Source organism: Myxocyprinus asiaticus, chromosome 8 (assembly GCF_019703515.2).
Source record: "Myxocyprinus asiaticus isolate MX2 ecotype Aquarium Trade chromosome 8, UBuf_Myxa_2, whole genome shotgun sequence".
In the NCBI taxonomy this organism is placed as follows: domain Eukaryota; kingdom Metazoa; phylum Chordata; class Actinopteri; order Cypriniformes; family Catostomidae; genus Myxocyprinus; species Myxocyprinus asiaticus.
This window is the reverse complement of record NC_059351.1, coordinates 2,271,335-2,289,634: the sequence shown is the minus strand read 5'-3', so window position 1 is coordinate 2,289,634 and position 18,300 is coordinate 2,271,335. Positions and strand designations below refer to the sequence as shown.

Genomic DNA, 18,300 nt, shown 5'->3' with positions numbered 1-18,300 from the left:
AGAAAATAGGGGAAAAGCATGTATTTGCTCCATAGGCTAAACATGATAAAAATGGCGCCATCTGGTGGAAAATATCAAAAATGTAAATTTTGAAGCCAGGGACTCCGGAATGAAAGCATAATATCATAGAATTCATGATTTTATGATTTAATGGCACTGGGATCAAATATTGCAAATATTGTTTTAATGGGTTTCAATGGGGACATTTTTGTCCTGAAGGTCCTTAGTGTAACTATTTTGTGTATTATAGATGTATTACAGGAACTGAGGTTGAAATATTAAAATTCCCCAAAAAAAGACACACCTTTGGCAAAATTTATGCTGTTGGCATTAACACAATGATCGAAAAAACAACAGGGAAAAAGACAAAAATGTCCCGAAGGTCGCACAAGGGTTAAGTAGTGCAAGTAGTATGTTAACACTGAAAATGCAACAAAAAGAAGTGTACTCGAGTACCCGGATAATACTTTTTCAACCGTCAAAACAGAGTGTGAAATGTTGGACACTTTATGCACTTAGGCTTGTCGTACTTAGCGGAAGGGGTGGAGTTACCTGGCTGCATTGCTGGTCTGACAAAACAATTGTAAATAGTGGAGAACTTAGCCATTAGCAAAACATCAGTGAAGACAGCACCTTATAAATGTCAGTTTTAGGCTATGTTTTGCCATCACCCCACGTTGTGTCAGTATGTACTTCAAGTGTTGAACTGATGTTGGCTAACGTGCTAAAGCTAGTGGCAACACATCACACGTGTTTGAAACGTCACTTCTGTGTAGTAAGAAAACGTTAAGTGTTCTATTTGTGACGATACCACACTTCTAAAATTCATACACTACATGACTGAGTGCATAGTGTATAGTGTACCATTTGGGACACAGCTGTTGTCTATTATATGTCAATTGCTTTCCCTTTGAGGGTAGCTTGCTGGAGTGCCTTTCTTGTAGCACTATAAGTGGTGTCTTGTGGTTTCCCACAGGTACCTGATCCCTTGTAACCACATGATGTTGAGCCAGCGCAGAGTTCTGAGAGAGAGAGACTGTTACTCCGTTTCAGGCGCTAAGTTTCTGGCCCTTACACCCTCCTGCTGCTCTCCAGAGATCATCCCTCCTCCACTTAGACAGATGGACTCCATCCTGTGGTCAAAAAGCACCGATGGCTCTCATACAGGAAATATGGGTAAAGGAGTTTTGTAACTTGCTGTGGAAAAGTAATGAATGTCATGCAGCCATTTGAGGTTCCAATGCCCAATTCCCAATGCACTCTTAAATCCTTGTGGTGGCGTAGTGACTCACCTCAATTCAGGTGACGGAGGACGAATCTCAGTTGCCTCAGCTGCGTTTGAGACCGTCAACCTGTGCATCTTATCATGTGGCTTGTTGAGCACGTTACCGCGGAGACATAGCGTGTGTGCAGGCTTCACGCCATCCACCGCGGCATCCACGCACAACTCACCACGCGCCCCACTGAGAGCGAACCACATTATAGCGACCACGAGGATGTTACCCCATGTGACTCTTCCCTCCCCTAGCAACCGGGCCAATTTGGTTGCTTAGGAGACCTGACTGGAGTCACTCAGCACACCCTGGATTCGAACTCGCGACTCCAGGTGTGGTAGTCAGCGTCTTTACTTGCTGAGCTACCCAGACCCCCGAGAATATTTGTTTTTTATATATTTTGCTTTCTGTCTTTTTAAAGAAACACCTACAAAAATGGATTCAGATAATCCCCACATAGTATCAATGTTGGAGATTTTCCCACATCACAAATTTCCCCCTCTCAAACACATCATTTACATGCAATTAATCATCTTCAGTAGTGTACAACAGTCTTGGGCACATTAGATGTTTCACACATACACAAAAAAAAAACATCTTAAAGGAGACCTATTATGCCCCTTTTTACAAGATGTAATATAAGTCTCAGGTGTCCCCAGAATGTGTCTGTGAAGTTTCAGCTCAAAATACCCCACGGATCATTTATTATACCATGTTGTAAATGCCTCTTTTTGGGTGGAATCAAAAACACGCTGTTTTCGTGTGTCTCTTTAAATGCAAATGAGCTGCTGCTCCCCACCCCCTTTCCGGAAGAGGGCTGTGCCTTTACAGCTCGTGCTTCGGATACTATAGCAACAACAAATCAATACCAATATGACTGACACCGTAAATACCGGAGTTCAGCCATATACTGTATGTATGAGCAACCGTAAATGATGCAAAACATAGGCATTCTGAGTTTGTGAGAGTGCTTCTTATGTAGAAAATCACTTCCTACCCTCCATCTGCATTTCACGCCACAGCAACGCAGTGACGTGACGTCATGTGCAAACAAGCTATAACGACATAGCTTTGGTCTCCGTGAATACAATCAGAGACAATGGTAACTTTAGCAGCATTAGCCGTGGAATCAGCTAACAAGCACGTTCGGAAAGACGATTTGCAAACATTCACAAAATATAAAGTGCGATACTTACATCTTTAGGATATAAAGCTGGAACACGATCCATGCCTGAGAATCAAAGTTTTGGAAAATCCTGTTTTATATTGACCCTCATTCACAAAGCAGTCCGGTGTAAAATGATTCGCTCAAACATACACGAGTTTTGGTATGTTTTGAGGCACATTTTCTTCAAAAACAAAACTTGTCCACTGCGTCTTCAGTGGCCCTGATGCCGGGAGTACATGAAGACTCTTATGTTCACTTTTACAGCCTACAACAGAGCATTTATGACGCTTACGAAGTTGAGACATTATTCTTCTCACCGTAGCTGCTCCAGCGCAGAAAAAAATGGCGGACTGTGTGTCGATCACTCAGGGGAGGATCTATGATAATAGTCGTGGGCGTGGCCTGCTCTAAAGTGACGTCACTTTAGAGCGGATAGGAAAACCAGTCATTTTGAGACACTGTTTTTGATTAATAGAAATATAAGAAAGAGGAGTGGGTGGACTTTTAACATTGTAGGATGGTTGTGTACACACACTGCCGACTCACATTTATGTTCAAACACCATGTAAAAGTGAATTTTGCATAATAGGTCCCCTTTAAGATGTTTATTTTATCTTCTGCATTAGTGGGTCAATAGGAAATATCAGTTTTAGATTTCCAAACATTCGTTTTCCAAATAGAAAAGAATAGAAGTAGAACAAGGAGTCCTGCAACAAATGGTGTGGCCTGTACAGGATGGCCACGGATTAGTGGCGCGGATCTCAACATCATTGTGTCAGTCTGGGATTACATGAAGTGACAGACACAATTAACATAGAAGACACGTAGAAGAACTGTGACAAGTTCTCCAAGATGCTTGGAACATCCTTTCAGCCAACAACCTTAAACGACTGTGTGCAAGTGTTCCTAAGAGAATTGGTGCTGTTCTGAAGGCAAAGGGTGGTCACACCAAATATTGGTTTAGTTTTCTTATGTTTACTGCACTTTGGATAGACCATTTCAAGATGGTTTAAGGAAGTGATGTCTTCTTGTTCCTTGAACATTTCCTGCTAGTTGTCAAACTCCGAATGCGTTCCAAACGCCATAAATCACCCTCCGAAGGGCACTTTGAAGGAAGAACAATCATGATAGTCATGCTATGAGAACAGAATTTCCAATAAAAATGACTTAAAATGTGAGTTCTGAATGACTTATTTTTGAGCCCCACACCTTTTAGACTTTCAAAGCTCTCACAGTGGATGGTAAAGTCTTCGAAGGGAACAGAGATTATCACTTCTGAATGGAACGCACCCTCATTTAAAACAACAGTGGGAGGCACTTCATTCATAGTGACTTTAACACGATTAACGTTTCTAATGCTAATACGATAAAATGTCATTATTAAAATGTGGACCGTGTTGTTCGGTGTCCGAATGCTCCCTAGATGCCTGGAACTAACGGAAAGTAAAGTGTTTAGATCTCCGAAAAAGCAACAGAAAATGGGCGCATGAGCCGCTTCAGTGAAGCGAAACCGCTGGATGCGTTCAGTACTGACAACTGTAACACATGTCTCTGGTAGGTGAGCAACATTTATTTAAAATAATTAAAAGTTTGAGAGGTAGAGCTCTAAAAGTGACTATATGTCACTCCCATTATAATGAATGAAGCTGCGCTAGTCATTTACTATTACATTTATTCATTTAGCATACGCTTTTATCCGAGATGACTTACAAATTATGAACGTCAAAAAATACATCCTTACCTTGTCCACAAGTCACGCAGATGGCTTTATTGAATGGCTTCAATGATTATAATAGGAGTCTATAATAGTCTGTGTGGGTGCCACGTGCCGCCCCCCGGCAAGATGCCACCCTGGGCAACTGCCCGTGTCGCCCATACCTAAATCCGCCACTAATAGGAGCTATCCAATATTCCCGATCTCTCTGCTGAGGTAATAATTGTGAGCATCTAATCTACGATACAGTTTCATTGCCTCTCTCGCGTAGACGCTCAGTATCAACACCAAGTCTGGATAAGTCACTTCAGGTAAACGTCTGACGTTATTTGAGAAAATATGTAAACTCAGAGCCTTCTTTAAAGGATCCGGCTATGATACGGGAAGTGGAATAGTTGCATTCTAATTCGTTTGCTATTGTTTACATCCTTGAAATGGTCTATATGTGAAGTTAATTGATAAATAAAAAATTTTCATGGCATTATTTTTTAAATAATAAGTGCCTTAAATGTTTGCACAGAATTGTATATCCACAACATAAACGTAAAATTACAACTTACACAGACAATGAAGTGAATGTACATGTAAACTTGAACTAAATAACGTGCTGGTGAGAATGCGTAACTTGCGTTGTGAATACGCTGTTTCCGTAAAAATGTGCTACATATAACGCAATGTTAACTTTCTAAAATGTAACATACTGCACTTCAGTGTTCTATATTCATGATATACTATTCAAAAGCTCAGTGTTTTTCTGACATTTTTCTCATGATGTTTATGTTGTAAATGATTTGTTTGATTAAAAATCAAGCAGAATATTTGGTTGAAGGTAAATATTTGTTGAATATTTAGTTTAAAATTCACTAAAATCAACTAAAATGACATGCATACATTTTGGCTAAATTGTAAGGACATTTCCGTGTTACATTTTGATGACAAAACGTGTTAATAGTTTGACCTACATTAAATAACGAAATCTTATAATGACCTATATTTCCACAAAAGATTTCCACCTTGTGTTGTTTGCATATTGAAATGCCTTACATGTCTCTGTTTATATGACTTTAGTTTTAGCCACAATCAGAATTCCGGCTCCAAAACTCTTCTCTAATTCCTGCAACCTTTCATTTTAGACTATGCAATCCGCTTACGTCTGTAATTGAAGTGTTTATAGGCTGATACGAATTCTCAAGAACTTCTTTGTTAGGTTAAGTATTTTCCTCGAAAAGAGGTCATGAAATGTACTGTGTCAACAACAGTTTTACTGTTGCTTATTGTTTCTCTAGAATCAGAGGAGGTCCTCTCAGAGGAGGATGACTGTGGTCACTCCTGCGTCATTGGCTCCGAGATCCACCTGGATGTCAGTTACCTGCACTACCTGTACGATGCTCGAAACAGCATTAAAAACTGCACGCGAGCATGCCGTGTGTGGTCGGCACCTTACGATGGCGAGAACCCCCCTCCAGAAGAGTACCAGCCCAGTACCCTGGAGGAGGCAGGTAGGACTCGCCCACCGATTACCAGCAGGAAAACGCATCCCCAAACTCAGATGCATCGCTCTGGTCCACCCCACAAAGATCTTGCTGCTGCTCCTGGATTGTTGGAGCTGGAGTGGGATGATAGTTATGATGCTTGTCCAACACAAACCCAATCAGAGGAAAATCTTGAGACTCATCCCATCCCGGAAGAGCCCCCAAAACACATCCAAGAACTGCGGAGAACTGCTATTATGCTTGTGAAAGGCTCTTACATCGAAGAGTCTGAGTTTCAGAATGATGTTATGGTCTATGACCTGGTAGCTCAGAAGGATGTCAATGACTCTGGTGACAGCTATCGTGCCCCATCCAAACTTACTGAAAAAACAAAGCTGGACGAGTCTGGTGAACCAATAGCTTATCAAAAGATTCCAAATTCAGACTCCTCAATGAGCAATGGCTTAAGCCTCCCTTTGAACCACACAGAGAGTAATAAGAGAGGGGGAGTCCATGAACAATCAAATCAAAAGTCTGTGACCCCAGAAGGAGAGGACCTCATGGCCCAGTATGAGGAGCTGATAAGGACTCTGGGTGTACAGTCCGGTAGTCCAGCAAAAGCAGACAGTGAACCTAAGAGTCCCACAGACCACATGGAGTATGATGAAGATGAGGTTGACTTTAATTCTTTCTCACCAGAGACACCAGAGGCAGAAAAGATACCATCTCCTATTGGGACCAAACCCCGCAGTGGGAGTAGGGGTCACGCTGTGCCCTTTACAGGTCAGAGAACATATATTTTTTTAAATACTCTGAATTATTTTACACTGTCCCATATACACTTTATTTCTTAAAGTGTTAGGTCACCCAAAAATGAAAATCACTTACAGTACTCACCCTCATGCCATCCCAGATGTGTATGACTTTCTTTCATCTGCTAAACACAAATTAAGATTTTTAGAAGAATATTTTAGCTCTGTAGGTCCATACAATGCAATTGAATGGGTGCCAAAATTTTAAAGCTCCAAAATCCACATAAGGACAACAAAAAAGTACTCCAGACGATCTTCAGAAGCGATATGATAGGTGTGGGTGAGAAACAGATCAATATTTAAGTTTTTTTTTTTTTTACTATAAATTCTACTCCCTGCTCTGTCAATCATCAATTTCACTTTCACTTTCTTCTTCTGTTTTTGGTGATTCACATTCTTCATGCATATCGCCCCCTACTGGGCAGGCAGGAGAATTTATGACAAAGATTACTTAAAAATTGATCTGTTTCTAACCCACACCTATCATAACATGTCTAAAGACATGGATTAAACCACTGGAGTTGTATGGATTACTTTTATGCTGCCTTTATGTGATTTTAGGAGCTTCAAAATTTTGGCACCCATTCACTTGCATGGACCTACAGAGCTGAAATATTCTTCTAAAATGGAATACTGGAAAACTAATGCTACTGCTTACTAGCGCACTGTGTACAGTATATACTTTATATATTGTCATATGACCTCACTATATTGTGTTGCTTGTTAAATTCAGCTAGTGGTATCCTGTGGTATCTCAGAAATAAATGTGATTATTTGGCATTTTATTCTTATTTTGTGTAACTTTTGACACTCCAATCAAATAATGAGTCAAGAAAGACATTAAAAATGGTGTTTGATATTGCTTACGATTCATCACACTGGAAATGGATGGTCAAGTCATGCACATTGCATTCTAGAAAACAATAATAATGATGTATATACTACACAGATATATTAGTCATCTGTGTATTCCATGCTTACAGAAAATTCACATTGTACATGCATTTTGTGTGCTGCAACTTTAGTACAAATAGTATTGCTGCTATTATTATTACAAACTATTATTATTACAACATTTTGATGTGCTTGACAATTACAGGCAGGTTAGTTCACCAGGAACAGGATAAAGAGTTTTGTAATTGGTTTCCTACTTTAAAGGGATAATTCAGCCAAAAATGAAAATTCTCTCATTATTTACTCACCCTCATGATATCCCAGGTGTGTTTGACTTTCTTTCTTCAGCAGAACACATTTGATGAAAAATAGAAGAATATCTCAGCTGAGTAGGTCCTTAAAATGCAAGTGAATGGAGATTTCTCTTTTGAAGCTCAAAAAATCACAGACAGTCAGCATAAACATCATCCATACGACTCCAGCGGTTAAAATAATGTCTTCTAAAGAGACACGATCACTTTTGGTGCAAAAAAGATACATATTTAAGTACTTTTTTAACTATAAACCATCTTCCAGTCAGCAGTGGTATAAGCATTTACGAGAGAGTCCAAGCGGTCTCTCGTGTGACGTATTCACGTTGCCATGTTACAGACGTAATCTCACATTCTCCACTCGGTTGAGACATCCAGGATAAGCACACAAATGCACCATTGTGAGTAAAGAAACAGATAAAAACAGATCTAAACCAAAACCAACTAAGCTACTGTACAGCGTTCCTCCTTCTCACTTGTAAACAGCGCTGCTCTTCTGGATGTTACGCACGTGCCTCAGTTCTCACATGTCTAACGTGCCAGCGCGATTACGTCACGCGCATACCGCTGCAGAATGGAAGCGATTTGTTATAGTTAAAAAGTACTTAAATTAGTATCTTTTTCACACCAAAAGAGATCGTGTCACTTTAGAAGACATTAATTTAACCGCTGGAGTCGTGTCAATGAAGATTATGCTGACTGTCTGTGATTTTTGGAGCTTCAAAAGAGAAATCTCCATTCACATGCATTATAAGGACCTACTGAGCTGAGATATTTTTCTATTTTTCTTCAAATGTGTTCTGCAGAAGAAAGAAAGTCAAACACACCCGGGATATCATGAAGGTGAATAAATAATGAGCGAATTTTCAGTTTTTGGTGAACTATCCTGTTAATGTTCTTTATGATACTTTGGTGTATGCCTCTGTTGAACAATTGTATATGTTTCCTTCTTTTCTCTCTCTCTCTCTCTCTCTCTCTCTCTCTTAGGGCCATTTGTAAGTGTGTTGCTGTCTCGTCTAGAAAACATGCTGAATAACTCTCTCCACGTGAACCTACTTCTGACCGGCATCCTGGCCCAGTTATCTGCTTACCCTCAACCCCTCCTGCGCTCCTTCCTCCTAAACACCAACATGGTGTTCCAGCCCAGTGTCCGCTCACTCTACCAGGTAGTTGAATACCTGTATTTGATACACTTATTTACTCCTCTGCCCTAGTGCATTTTGACTATGATGGACAGGATGATAAAGAGTTAAGTGGGTCTAAGTGGGCCTCTCAAAACAGAGCAATTTACAAATGCTAACGGTTTTAGAGGAAATTAACCTACAAATGGCTATGGAAGCCTGTTTCCGCCATGTCAAATAAAAAAAAATCTATCTATCACAAAAGTCATTATTTTGAGATAATATCTCAATATTTTGACATTAAGTAGTCTATCCAGAACAATCAAGAGCAGCACGCAAAGGTAGCCAATGCTTTTGCCACAGCAGCAATCCCGTGCACTATCTCTTCGAAGGATACATGCAAAGCTGTGTTAGAATTTGCCGAAATCAAGGTATCTTCGGAGGCAGCATAATTAAGATAACTTTTGCAACAGTCTTGGTGTTAGGAGGATACTTGGATTTGGAACAGAGCATTTGTTACAGTGTTACACAGATGGGAAAAACAGTTAACATCATTGCCGCACCAAACGAGTCACGGTACAAGTACAAGGCATAAGGTTATGAAGCGACTCATTTGTGACTCAAGACATTTTCTAGAGGACCCTTTGACATTATATGGGTGGAAAAGAAGCAATCTCACAAATGTCGTCCACTGAGACTCTTAGAGCAACCAGTATTTTTCATAAACATCAGTCTCCTAACTTTCATTCAATGAAATGGCTCTGTTGGGAGCTATAGCTGCAACCAGCTCATCTTGCTGTTTGATACATCATTCACGTAGCATATAGTTTGTAAACAAGTAAGCTAAATGTATTATACTGCCTTTTCATATCAAAAACACATTAAAAGAGAGATTAAAGCTTATGCATTTACATACACAGGCCTTGGTATCTTGAAAGCAGATGCTTTCTCAGCCTTTAAAAGGCATTGTCTTTTTTGGGTCATGTGAAGGGCTAGGAAATTAATCGCAATTGCAATAAAATCACGATATGAGCATGCGCAATTTGTGTTTTCTTTTCTTTTTTTTTTTTTTACTCTGAATTCTGATGTTTAATTCACCGTTTTGATTGGTGCACATCAGGGTTATTATAGTTTTGGATTTTAATTTAGTTTTTATTTGTATTTTTTATTTTTGTTTTGTACTTAATTAAGGTGGATTGTAAATGTTTCACATTTTATAATATAGGGTGAAGGTGGGTAAAGTGGGACAGTTAAGCTTGATCCCCATTGTATCCATAAGCATTTCATGAATTGTTTTTTTGTTTTGTTTGGATTTTCTCCCCAATTTGGAATGCCCAGTTCCCAATGCGCTCCAAGTCCTCGTGGTGGCGTAGTGACTCGCCATCTCGAATCTCAGTTGCCTCTGCGTCTGAAACCGTCGATCCGCGCATCTTATCACGTGGCTTGTTGAGCGTGTTACCGCGGAAACTTAGCGTGTGTGGAGGTTTCGCTCTTCTCTGCGCACAACTCACCACGTGCCCCACCGAGAGCGAGAATCACATTATAGCGACCACGAGGAGGTTAACCCATGTGACTCTACCCTCCCTAGCAACCGGGCCAATTTGGTTGCTTAGGAAGCCTGACTAGAGTCACTCAGCACGCCCTGGATTCGAACTCACGACTCCAGGTGTGTTAGTCAGCGCATTTCGTTAAATTGTTAAAAATAATTACTAAATTAATCTTTAAGAAGTAAACTTTTTGAGGTTTAAAATAGATGCTTTTACATCAGCATGTGTGGCAGAGCCAAAACGAAAAATATCTCTTTAATAGTTTTTTAAGGTTGTAAAATAGTAAAAGGTGACTTAATGTTTGTAAATGTTACATATAATGATTTATGATGTGAAACTTATGATGTTGGCTAAGGTAGGAGACATCCAAAGCTTTCTATAAAGGTATAATATCATGTTATGTGGCATTTGAATCAATTAAAAGTGCCAAGAAAAGTAATTTGCACACTGATGAGATCTCGCCACTCAGAAAGCAGTTCACAAAAAAGGTACCAGTGAGAGAGCAAAACAGAAATTGGTGAGGTGAATAAAGTCAATCAAAAAAAGCACAAAGTAATAACTGACTGTCAGATCTGTTGCTTCATTTGTATTTCAACAAACAAAAAGACAAGCTCTTAAGCAAAGCATTGACACTGAATCAGATCATTCATTTAGTCATCTCTTTGATCATTCCATTCTTCTTCTCCATTTTGATTTTGTAGGTCCTGGCCTCAGTGAAGAACCAGATAGAGGAGTTGTTAGTGACCCGTAAAGACATCCCAGAGCTCCTAATTGCAGCTCAGCACTGTTTGTTGGCCAGAGAGAGTTCATTCAGAGGTCAAGGTACGTTCAAGTCATTTTAAATGACAAGACATGACATACCAAAATGTAAAACATGCCTTTGACCAAAATTCATAAGCAAAAGACTTGCTGGTCTCTTCACACTGTACTTTTGTAAGTTGTAAGCTGATGTGCACCTGAGTTCAGAAAACCGCTTTCACTGCAACCAAACGGACCAAACGGACCAAACTCTGATGTCAAACAAAAAAGTTCTGGTGTGAAAGCACCCTTATAATGAAAGCTAGAGAAGAGTACACAAAAATCACTGTGGAAAAATAAATCAAATAGACCCTGCTTTCAATTGCTGTTTGTAGTTTCACTTTAGGCAAGAGTAATAACGGTTTGCAAATACTTTATTCTCCTTCATGTGGTCGAGCAATCAGTCTCGCTGCAGAAGAAAACAACCTTTCATGTTTTCTAAATATGGCCCTTTTCCTTCTGGAACTTTCCACCTTTTATCTCAAGGTTTTGCTTTACTATTCATTACATGTTTTTGCCCCAGTTAAATAAAATGTATATGACAGTTAGTTCCAGTCCTCGAATCTGATTGGACGAGACACGTTCCATAAGTACTGATATCTAAGAACATCAGCACTCGGTCGCTTTACTGTTTGTATCACTCCGCTCGTGTTCCTGCCATTCTAAACTGAAGTGTAAGAGAAGGCGCAGATGTGTAAAAGAGCTAGATGTGTCTTTTTATTTTTCCCTGTGACAGGTGGCGACAAAAGACCATTTTTACGTGTTATGAGCCAGTTAAGTTTGATGTGCATTGAGTCAGCGGATGTCAGACGTGAACGGTTTCTTTGAAGTCATCGGCATTGTCTCTTACTCCATGATTGCTCAGATTACTACTGCATTACAGCTGGGAAATACAGCTAACATACTAACAGCTTCAGCATTAAAAGGCTTATCACAGTTGAGAGACACAACAGACAGAGTAATCAAAAACATACTCAAGGTGCTTAGCTTTTACCAGTGTTTCTGCATTGGAAGGAGATATAAATATTCAACATGGCGGAGGAGAGAACAGGTTCTATAGTGAATGACTCTTGAACGGCTACGCGAAATACTCAGGGGGGACTCCCGCTGGGACAGTTATTTTTACACAGAAAAATAGGATGTATTTGACCAGAATTCCCATTATCTTCAGTAAGCTGACTAACACTACACTACTTGTTGGGAGTCGTGATAGACGCAGGTAATCGCACAAGCTCAGTCGTGCTCTCTCTCTCTCTCACACACACACACACACACATCCTTGTTTCTTCAGTAATTTGTTTGAAACAGCCCAAGCCGGCATTACTATTTAAGTGACGTTTTCGAATTAGTAACTGAGGCTAGTGCGCATCTTTTTGAACTATCAACTGCAGATCCTCATCCGTGGCTTAAGAAAGTAGTTCCATGCACAAATGCATTTTTTTGTTTCTTTAGAGTCTTTAGTTTTTCCTCATTTTTTTTAAATACTGTATTTACTTGTTCTTTGAACTGTTGTATAAAAGCAATATCACACTCGCAATCCTGCTGTATTGCCCTAAATCAGCCCGGCTGTGATTACCTGCCGAATCACAGCCGTGCTGATGTAGGGCCATACAGCACACTTGCTTGTGTGATATTGCCTTAATATACACCAGTTAGTTCCGGTCCTCGAAATCTGATTGGATGAGAAACGTTTCATGAGTACTGATATCTCAGAACAGCAGCACTCAGACGCTTCACTGTTTGTATCACTCCACTTGTGTTTGTGCCGTTCTAAACTAAAGTGCAAGAGCAGCACGGAAGTGTAAAATGCTAGATGTGTCTCTTTACATATATTTTTGTGACATCGCAGATTTTAGCCAGTAGGTGGTGACAAAATACCATTTTTCTGTGTAATATGAGCCAGTGCATTTAGTTAGCGCTGTCAGTCAGTGTTTTCATTCACCGGCACTCCGTGATTGCTCGGATTACTACTACACTACTAAAGCTGGGAAATAAACTAAAAACTTCAGAATTAAGGCTCATCACAGCTGAGACACAACAGACTGATTAATTACACAAACTCAAGGTGCTTACCTCTTACCGGATTTCCACTTTGGAGAGGACATACTGTTCAAAATGGCAGAGGTCATTGTGGTTTCAATAGTGAATGACTCTTGCGCACCAGCTACCGCGAAATAGGGAGGAATACCCCCACTTGGACGGCTATTTTTCCACTGAGAAAATAAGATGCATTTGACCAAAATAACAGACTACAGCATCTCTGCTTGAGTGTCGCGACAAACTCAGGTCATCGCACATGCTCTCTCTCTCTCGCTCACACACACACACACACACACACACACATGCACACACACACATGAGTTTGTTTCACTATCACAATTGTGCTAAATAGCCGAAATTCAGCACTGCTGTGATTACCTGCGGCAATTACCTGCGTCCGAATCACAGCAGTGCTGATGTAGGGCCATATCGCAGTCTTGCTCGTGGGATGATGCTTAAGTATACATTTAAAAAAGTATAAATATTGACCAACCTGCAATGAAGCATGTGGAGAAAATTTCAAAATGATGTCAAACTTAATGTTCAAAAGAACCTATAGACCAGGGGTATTCGATTAAATTTCATTCCCTGAAAAGGGCCGATCAATCACTGTTTCAGGAGCCAATATGTTATTTAAACCATGTGCATTTTAGAAATATTCAACCAATTGAAATTGCAACTGTATGTCTGGATATATAAATCAGGGACACATTTGGTTGCGTTTTATTGAAAATAGTCTCTCCAAGGCTGCTTTGTCCAGTATAGAAATTCTGAGCTGACTTTTTTGAATAATGAATGCAACATAGAAATGAGCAGAGCAGATGTTTATGTAATTCTGTGTAAATAAAATGCTGCATCAAACCTTAAAGTTTGCCATTGTTAGTGATGACAGTCAGTGTGTGCCTTGTTCAACAACAAGCGAAATAATAGTTTTTTGTGCAATTGTGATTCATGTATACATTTGCTGGCTCTGTGCGGCATTACAATATCTGTGCAAACTAACCTTTTAATGGCATATATGTTGCTTCAGATGAATCTTTTGTATTGCTTTGCATTGTAAAGACATCTTAACTGTTCTGTGTGGAGGAAAAAAAGCAGTGTTTATAGTTGTAGTTATTTACGAGAAATGATTCGGTCTGAATTGCAGCCTGCTAATTGGTGACCTCTGTTATAGACTGTCTTCTTCATTCATCCTCTGTGCTCTACTCAACTAGTCATCTTCATATAGATTTGAATGCACGATGTTACAATAATTTCAATGAGAAAACATCTGATATGCATTGAAAAATGATGTGCTTGTCTGTTTTATTTCAATCCAGACTCTGAAAGTCCAAAGATTGGAGATCGCCTCTGTGGTTCTGAAGCAGACAGAACCAAGAAGAACCCAGCTATCCAACCCAAAACTGTGGTTCCCACAAATAGAACTGAGATCTATGCCACAGTTCTTTTCACAGAGTTCCTCAAAGAACTGGCTGCCATTGCACAAGAACACTCCATCATTTCTCATCTTACCATGGAGGAATAGTCTTTCCACTGTATTTCCTTGCTTTGATGTTGAACCTCTCAAGATATTTTAAATGAATTGTAGTTTTTATTGAAAGCACTATTTTGTCAATACCTCTAAATTTGTGTCTTGAGTCTTGATATTGTTAATGGGGCATTCTTATCAGCATATACATTTTTCTCAAGTGGTGTGAACAGTTGTAGTTTCATCATTTGGTTATGCATTACCAACCCCTATTTTCCAGCAACAGAGCCCTATTATCACTCAATCAGTATCACATACCAGAAATCAGTCACAAGATTTGCCTTCATTTGTCTATAGTGGCTTGCATTGACACTAAATGCTGAAACTCCAGGCAAAAACCAAAGAGGAATGGCCACTCAGCCATAGAGCAAGAGGTGGGAACTGTCATGGAAAGCACAAATGAGAAAGGCTTTTGATTGTGATGTTCATAATAATACGTCCTTTGACTGTGACAAGAGGACAACTGTGTGTTCTGCTGACTGTTGATGTCTTTTGCAGGATTGTTCACATGATGGCCTTATTCGAAGTGTGCCTATTCTTTTAGTCCTTAATACTTTCAAGATGAACTTTTTTTGCAAACCTATATGGTCAAATTTGACAAGACTGACCAAATGGAACGCTGCATTTTATCTCACGTTGCATGTTAAGAAATTATTCTTGCAAAGTTGTTCTATTTCCTTGTAGAGCATCACTGATATACATTTTTACTGATATTGGATATCTTAGGAATCTCAGATTTTCTATGCAGCATGTGTTGTTAATTTACATGTTTGAAACAAGCAACATATGGAATTGTTAGGATGATGTATATTTCTTCAGAGGGGGTAAGATATTAAAACAGTTACATTGAGAGAAATTCATATTTTTTCACAAACATATTTCATTTGAAATATTTCCTGTTTTTTTCATTTCTGTTCTGTGTCTGTTTGATTGCACAGCTTTAGAATTGTAGGTGATTTTGCTGAAGCATAGTTAGGAAGAGGTTTGATATTCACCTGTCAGGAGCAATTGTTATGCTGTACTAGTTTGTTTCCTTTATTGCACAGTTTGGATCTTTGTCTTATTAATGTTTATGAAGAAAGAACTGAAGATTCCTTCAGTTCTAATGTATCTAAATTACACTGCATGGCCCAAAAAAGTCGCCGTTTGGATTTAAATAATGGTTATGATCTGGGGTTGCTTCAATTAGTCAGGGCTGCGTTTCCCAAAAGCATCGTAAGCCTAAGTAGATCGTAGAAGCCATTGGCGCCAGTGGTCTCTACGATCAACTTAAGCTTGCAATGCTTTTGGGAAACGCATCCCTGGTCTAGGCTCAGCAATAAAATGAAGTCAGCTGAGTACCTGAATGTACTGAATGACAAGGTTTTCCCATCAGTGGATTTTTTCTTCCCTGACGGCACGGGCATATTCCAGGATGACAATGCCAAGATTCACCGGGCTCAAATTGAGGAATCATTTTCACACATGAATTGGGCACCACAGTGTTCTGACCTTAACCCCATTGAAAGTCTTTGGGATGTGCTGGAGAAGACTTTACAGAGTGGTTCGACTCAATACGTTAATACCGCCTTTAGCTTTGATTACGGTGTGCATTTGTCGTGTTTCAACAAACTTATGCAACGTCACATTTATTTCCATCCAGAGTTGCATTTATTTTTGGCTGAGATCTTGTATTGATGACGGGAGAGCCGAACCACTCCGTAAAGTCTTCTCCAGCACATCCCAAAGACTTTCAATGGGGTTAAGGTCAGGACTCTGTGGTGGCCAGTTCATGTGTGAAAATGATTCCTCATGCTCCCTGAACTACTCTTTCACAATTTGAGTCCGATGAATCTTGTCAATGTCGTCCTGGAATATGCCCGTGCCGTCAGGGAAGAAAAAATCCATTGATGGGAAAATCTTGTCATTCAGTACATTCAGGTACTTCATTTTATTGCCGCATAACATTGCTGAACCTCGACCTGACCAATTGAAGCAACCTTAGATAATGACCATTATTTAAATCCAAACGGCGACTTTTTTTTTGGCCAGGCAGTGAATATGCTTTAGCCTTAAACATCTCTAATACAAGAGAAAAAGTAGCCTTTAGTATCAAATTTGCCCTAAGTTTTAAAGTATCCAGATTTCGTATTTTATAACCATACACCTTTTTTTTTTTTATCTCAAAGTTTGTGTAATGCACAATAACTTCAGCTGAATATTGTAACAACTCTAAGAAATCACATGGTTCCTGGCATAGTTGGTTTAAGTACAAATTGGTTATTACTACACCGATATATCGGTTTTACCGATAGTTACTTTTTGGAACCATCGTTATCAGCAAAAATCTATGGCGATAGTTGCCGTTAGTTTTTTTTTATCATTTCACAATAAGAGTCCCCAGTGTGATTCGGCCTTGTTTATATTTGAAAGTCACATGCTATGCACCAAATCTTCATTTTTTCAGGTTATTTTTGGGATTTTGGTTGAACAATAAACTGCATCTGGGATTTTACTTATTTAGGACTCTTTGTCTGTGCCCATCTTAGTAAGGAAAGAATAAGACATATTTTAACATTATATAAATCAATTTGAAAAACTATTGGCTGATTAATTGGTTATTGGCCTTTCTCACCACCTTAGTTATCGGTATCGGCAAAATCCACTATCGGACAATCTCTAGTTATTACACAAACTTTTTAAGTTCACTGAAGTCATTTTTTATATATTGATGGTTATGGTTTAAATACACATCTTTAAGGTTGATCTCGTATTAAAAAAAAAAAACAACATATATATAAATATTGGTTACACTTTATTTTACAGTATGTGTACCTTCAGTATACTTCCAGTGTATTTACCCAAGAGAGTACTGAGTAATATTAGGGAACTACATGTACTTAACCTCTTTACTGTGAGTCAAATAGAAATGGCTTCTGTGTCAGAAGTGCACAAATGCATAACGTCTCGAATAAAGGCATCACTTGTCCTACAGCATAACTTCCATATGAGTGAATGGGCCATAACACTGTCAATCATTTAAAGTTATTACCAGATGCCTTCACCAGAGTGCGTTGATCTGTCAGTAGGATGAACATCCCTCTTCTTCTACTGCTTGTTTAATGTGGCATAGTATGTTTGACTGTTTCATAATACATTCATAAATTATACATCTGGTTGTGTACTCATGTTTTGGAACTACTTTGAAATGTAGAATTGAATTATGCTCGTAAAATTTAGGTAACATGTTAGCTACCAAGAAAATACAGAGCTGCATACTAGTATTATTAAGATCTTTTAAAAAATGCAGGCTTAGGGAACCAAAAGGTACAAAAGAACAAAAATAATATAAACTGAAAACTACATATAAATAATGCTACTTAAAATGTGACCTTAAGGGTTGGTATCGTATGTCAATACTGTACGCCTTCTGCATACAGAATGTGCCTGTCCTCCAGTAGATTTGGGAATGTTAACTCATGGATACTGTTGACCTAATTTGACTCGCAATTCCCCCGATAGTCCTTTGAGCTAAAGGGGCAGCTTTTGTTCAAAACTAGGTCCTTTTTTCAATTGAGTCTCAGTAATGGCGCCCAGAAAATGGTCTCTAACTTGACTTTTCTCCCGCCTTTTTCTAAAAGG

The 18,300-nt window shown here is 39.2% G+C and overlaps 1 protein-coding gene across 2 annotated transcripts in view; it reads left to right on the top strand.

Moving 5' to 3' along the window:
- fhip1aa (FHF complex subunit HOOK interacting protein 1Aa) overlaps positions 1 to 15,869 on the top strand; it is a 45,251-nt gene extending 29,382 nt beyond the window's left edge. For both annotated transcript variants that reach the window (XM_051705016.1, XM_051705015.1), the window contains 5 exons: positions 977 to 1,176; positions 5,443 to 6,411; positions 8,633 to 8,811; positions 11,015 to 11,135; positions 14,471 to 15,869. In XM_051705016.1, the coding sequence (XP_051560976.1) occupies positions 977 to 1,176; positions 5,443 to 6,411; positions 8,633 to 8,811; positions 11,015 to 11,135; positions 14,471 to 14,676 (1,675 nt within the window). In that variant the 3' untranslated portion in view covers positions 14,677 to 15,869. The remainder of the gene's footprint in view (positions 1 to 976; positions 1,177 to 5,442; positions 6,412 to 8,632; positions 8,812 to 11,014; positions 11,136 to 14,470) is intronic.
- Positions 15,870 to 18,300: the final 2,431 nt, after the last annotated feature.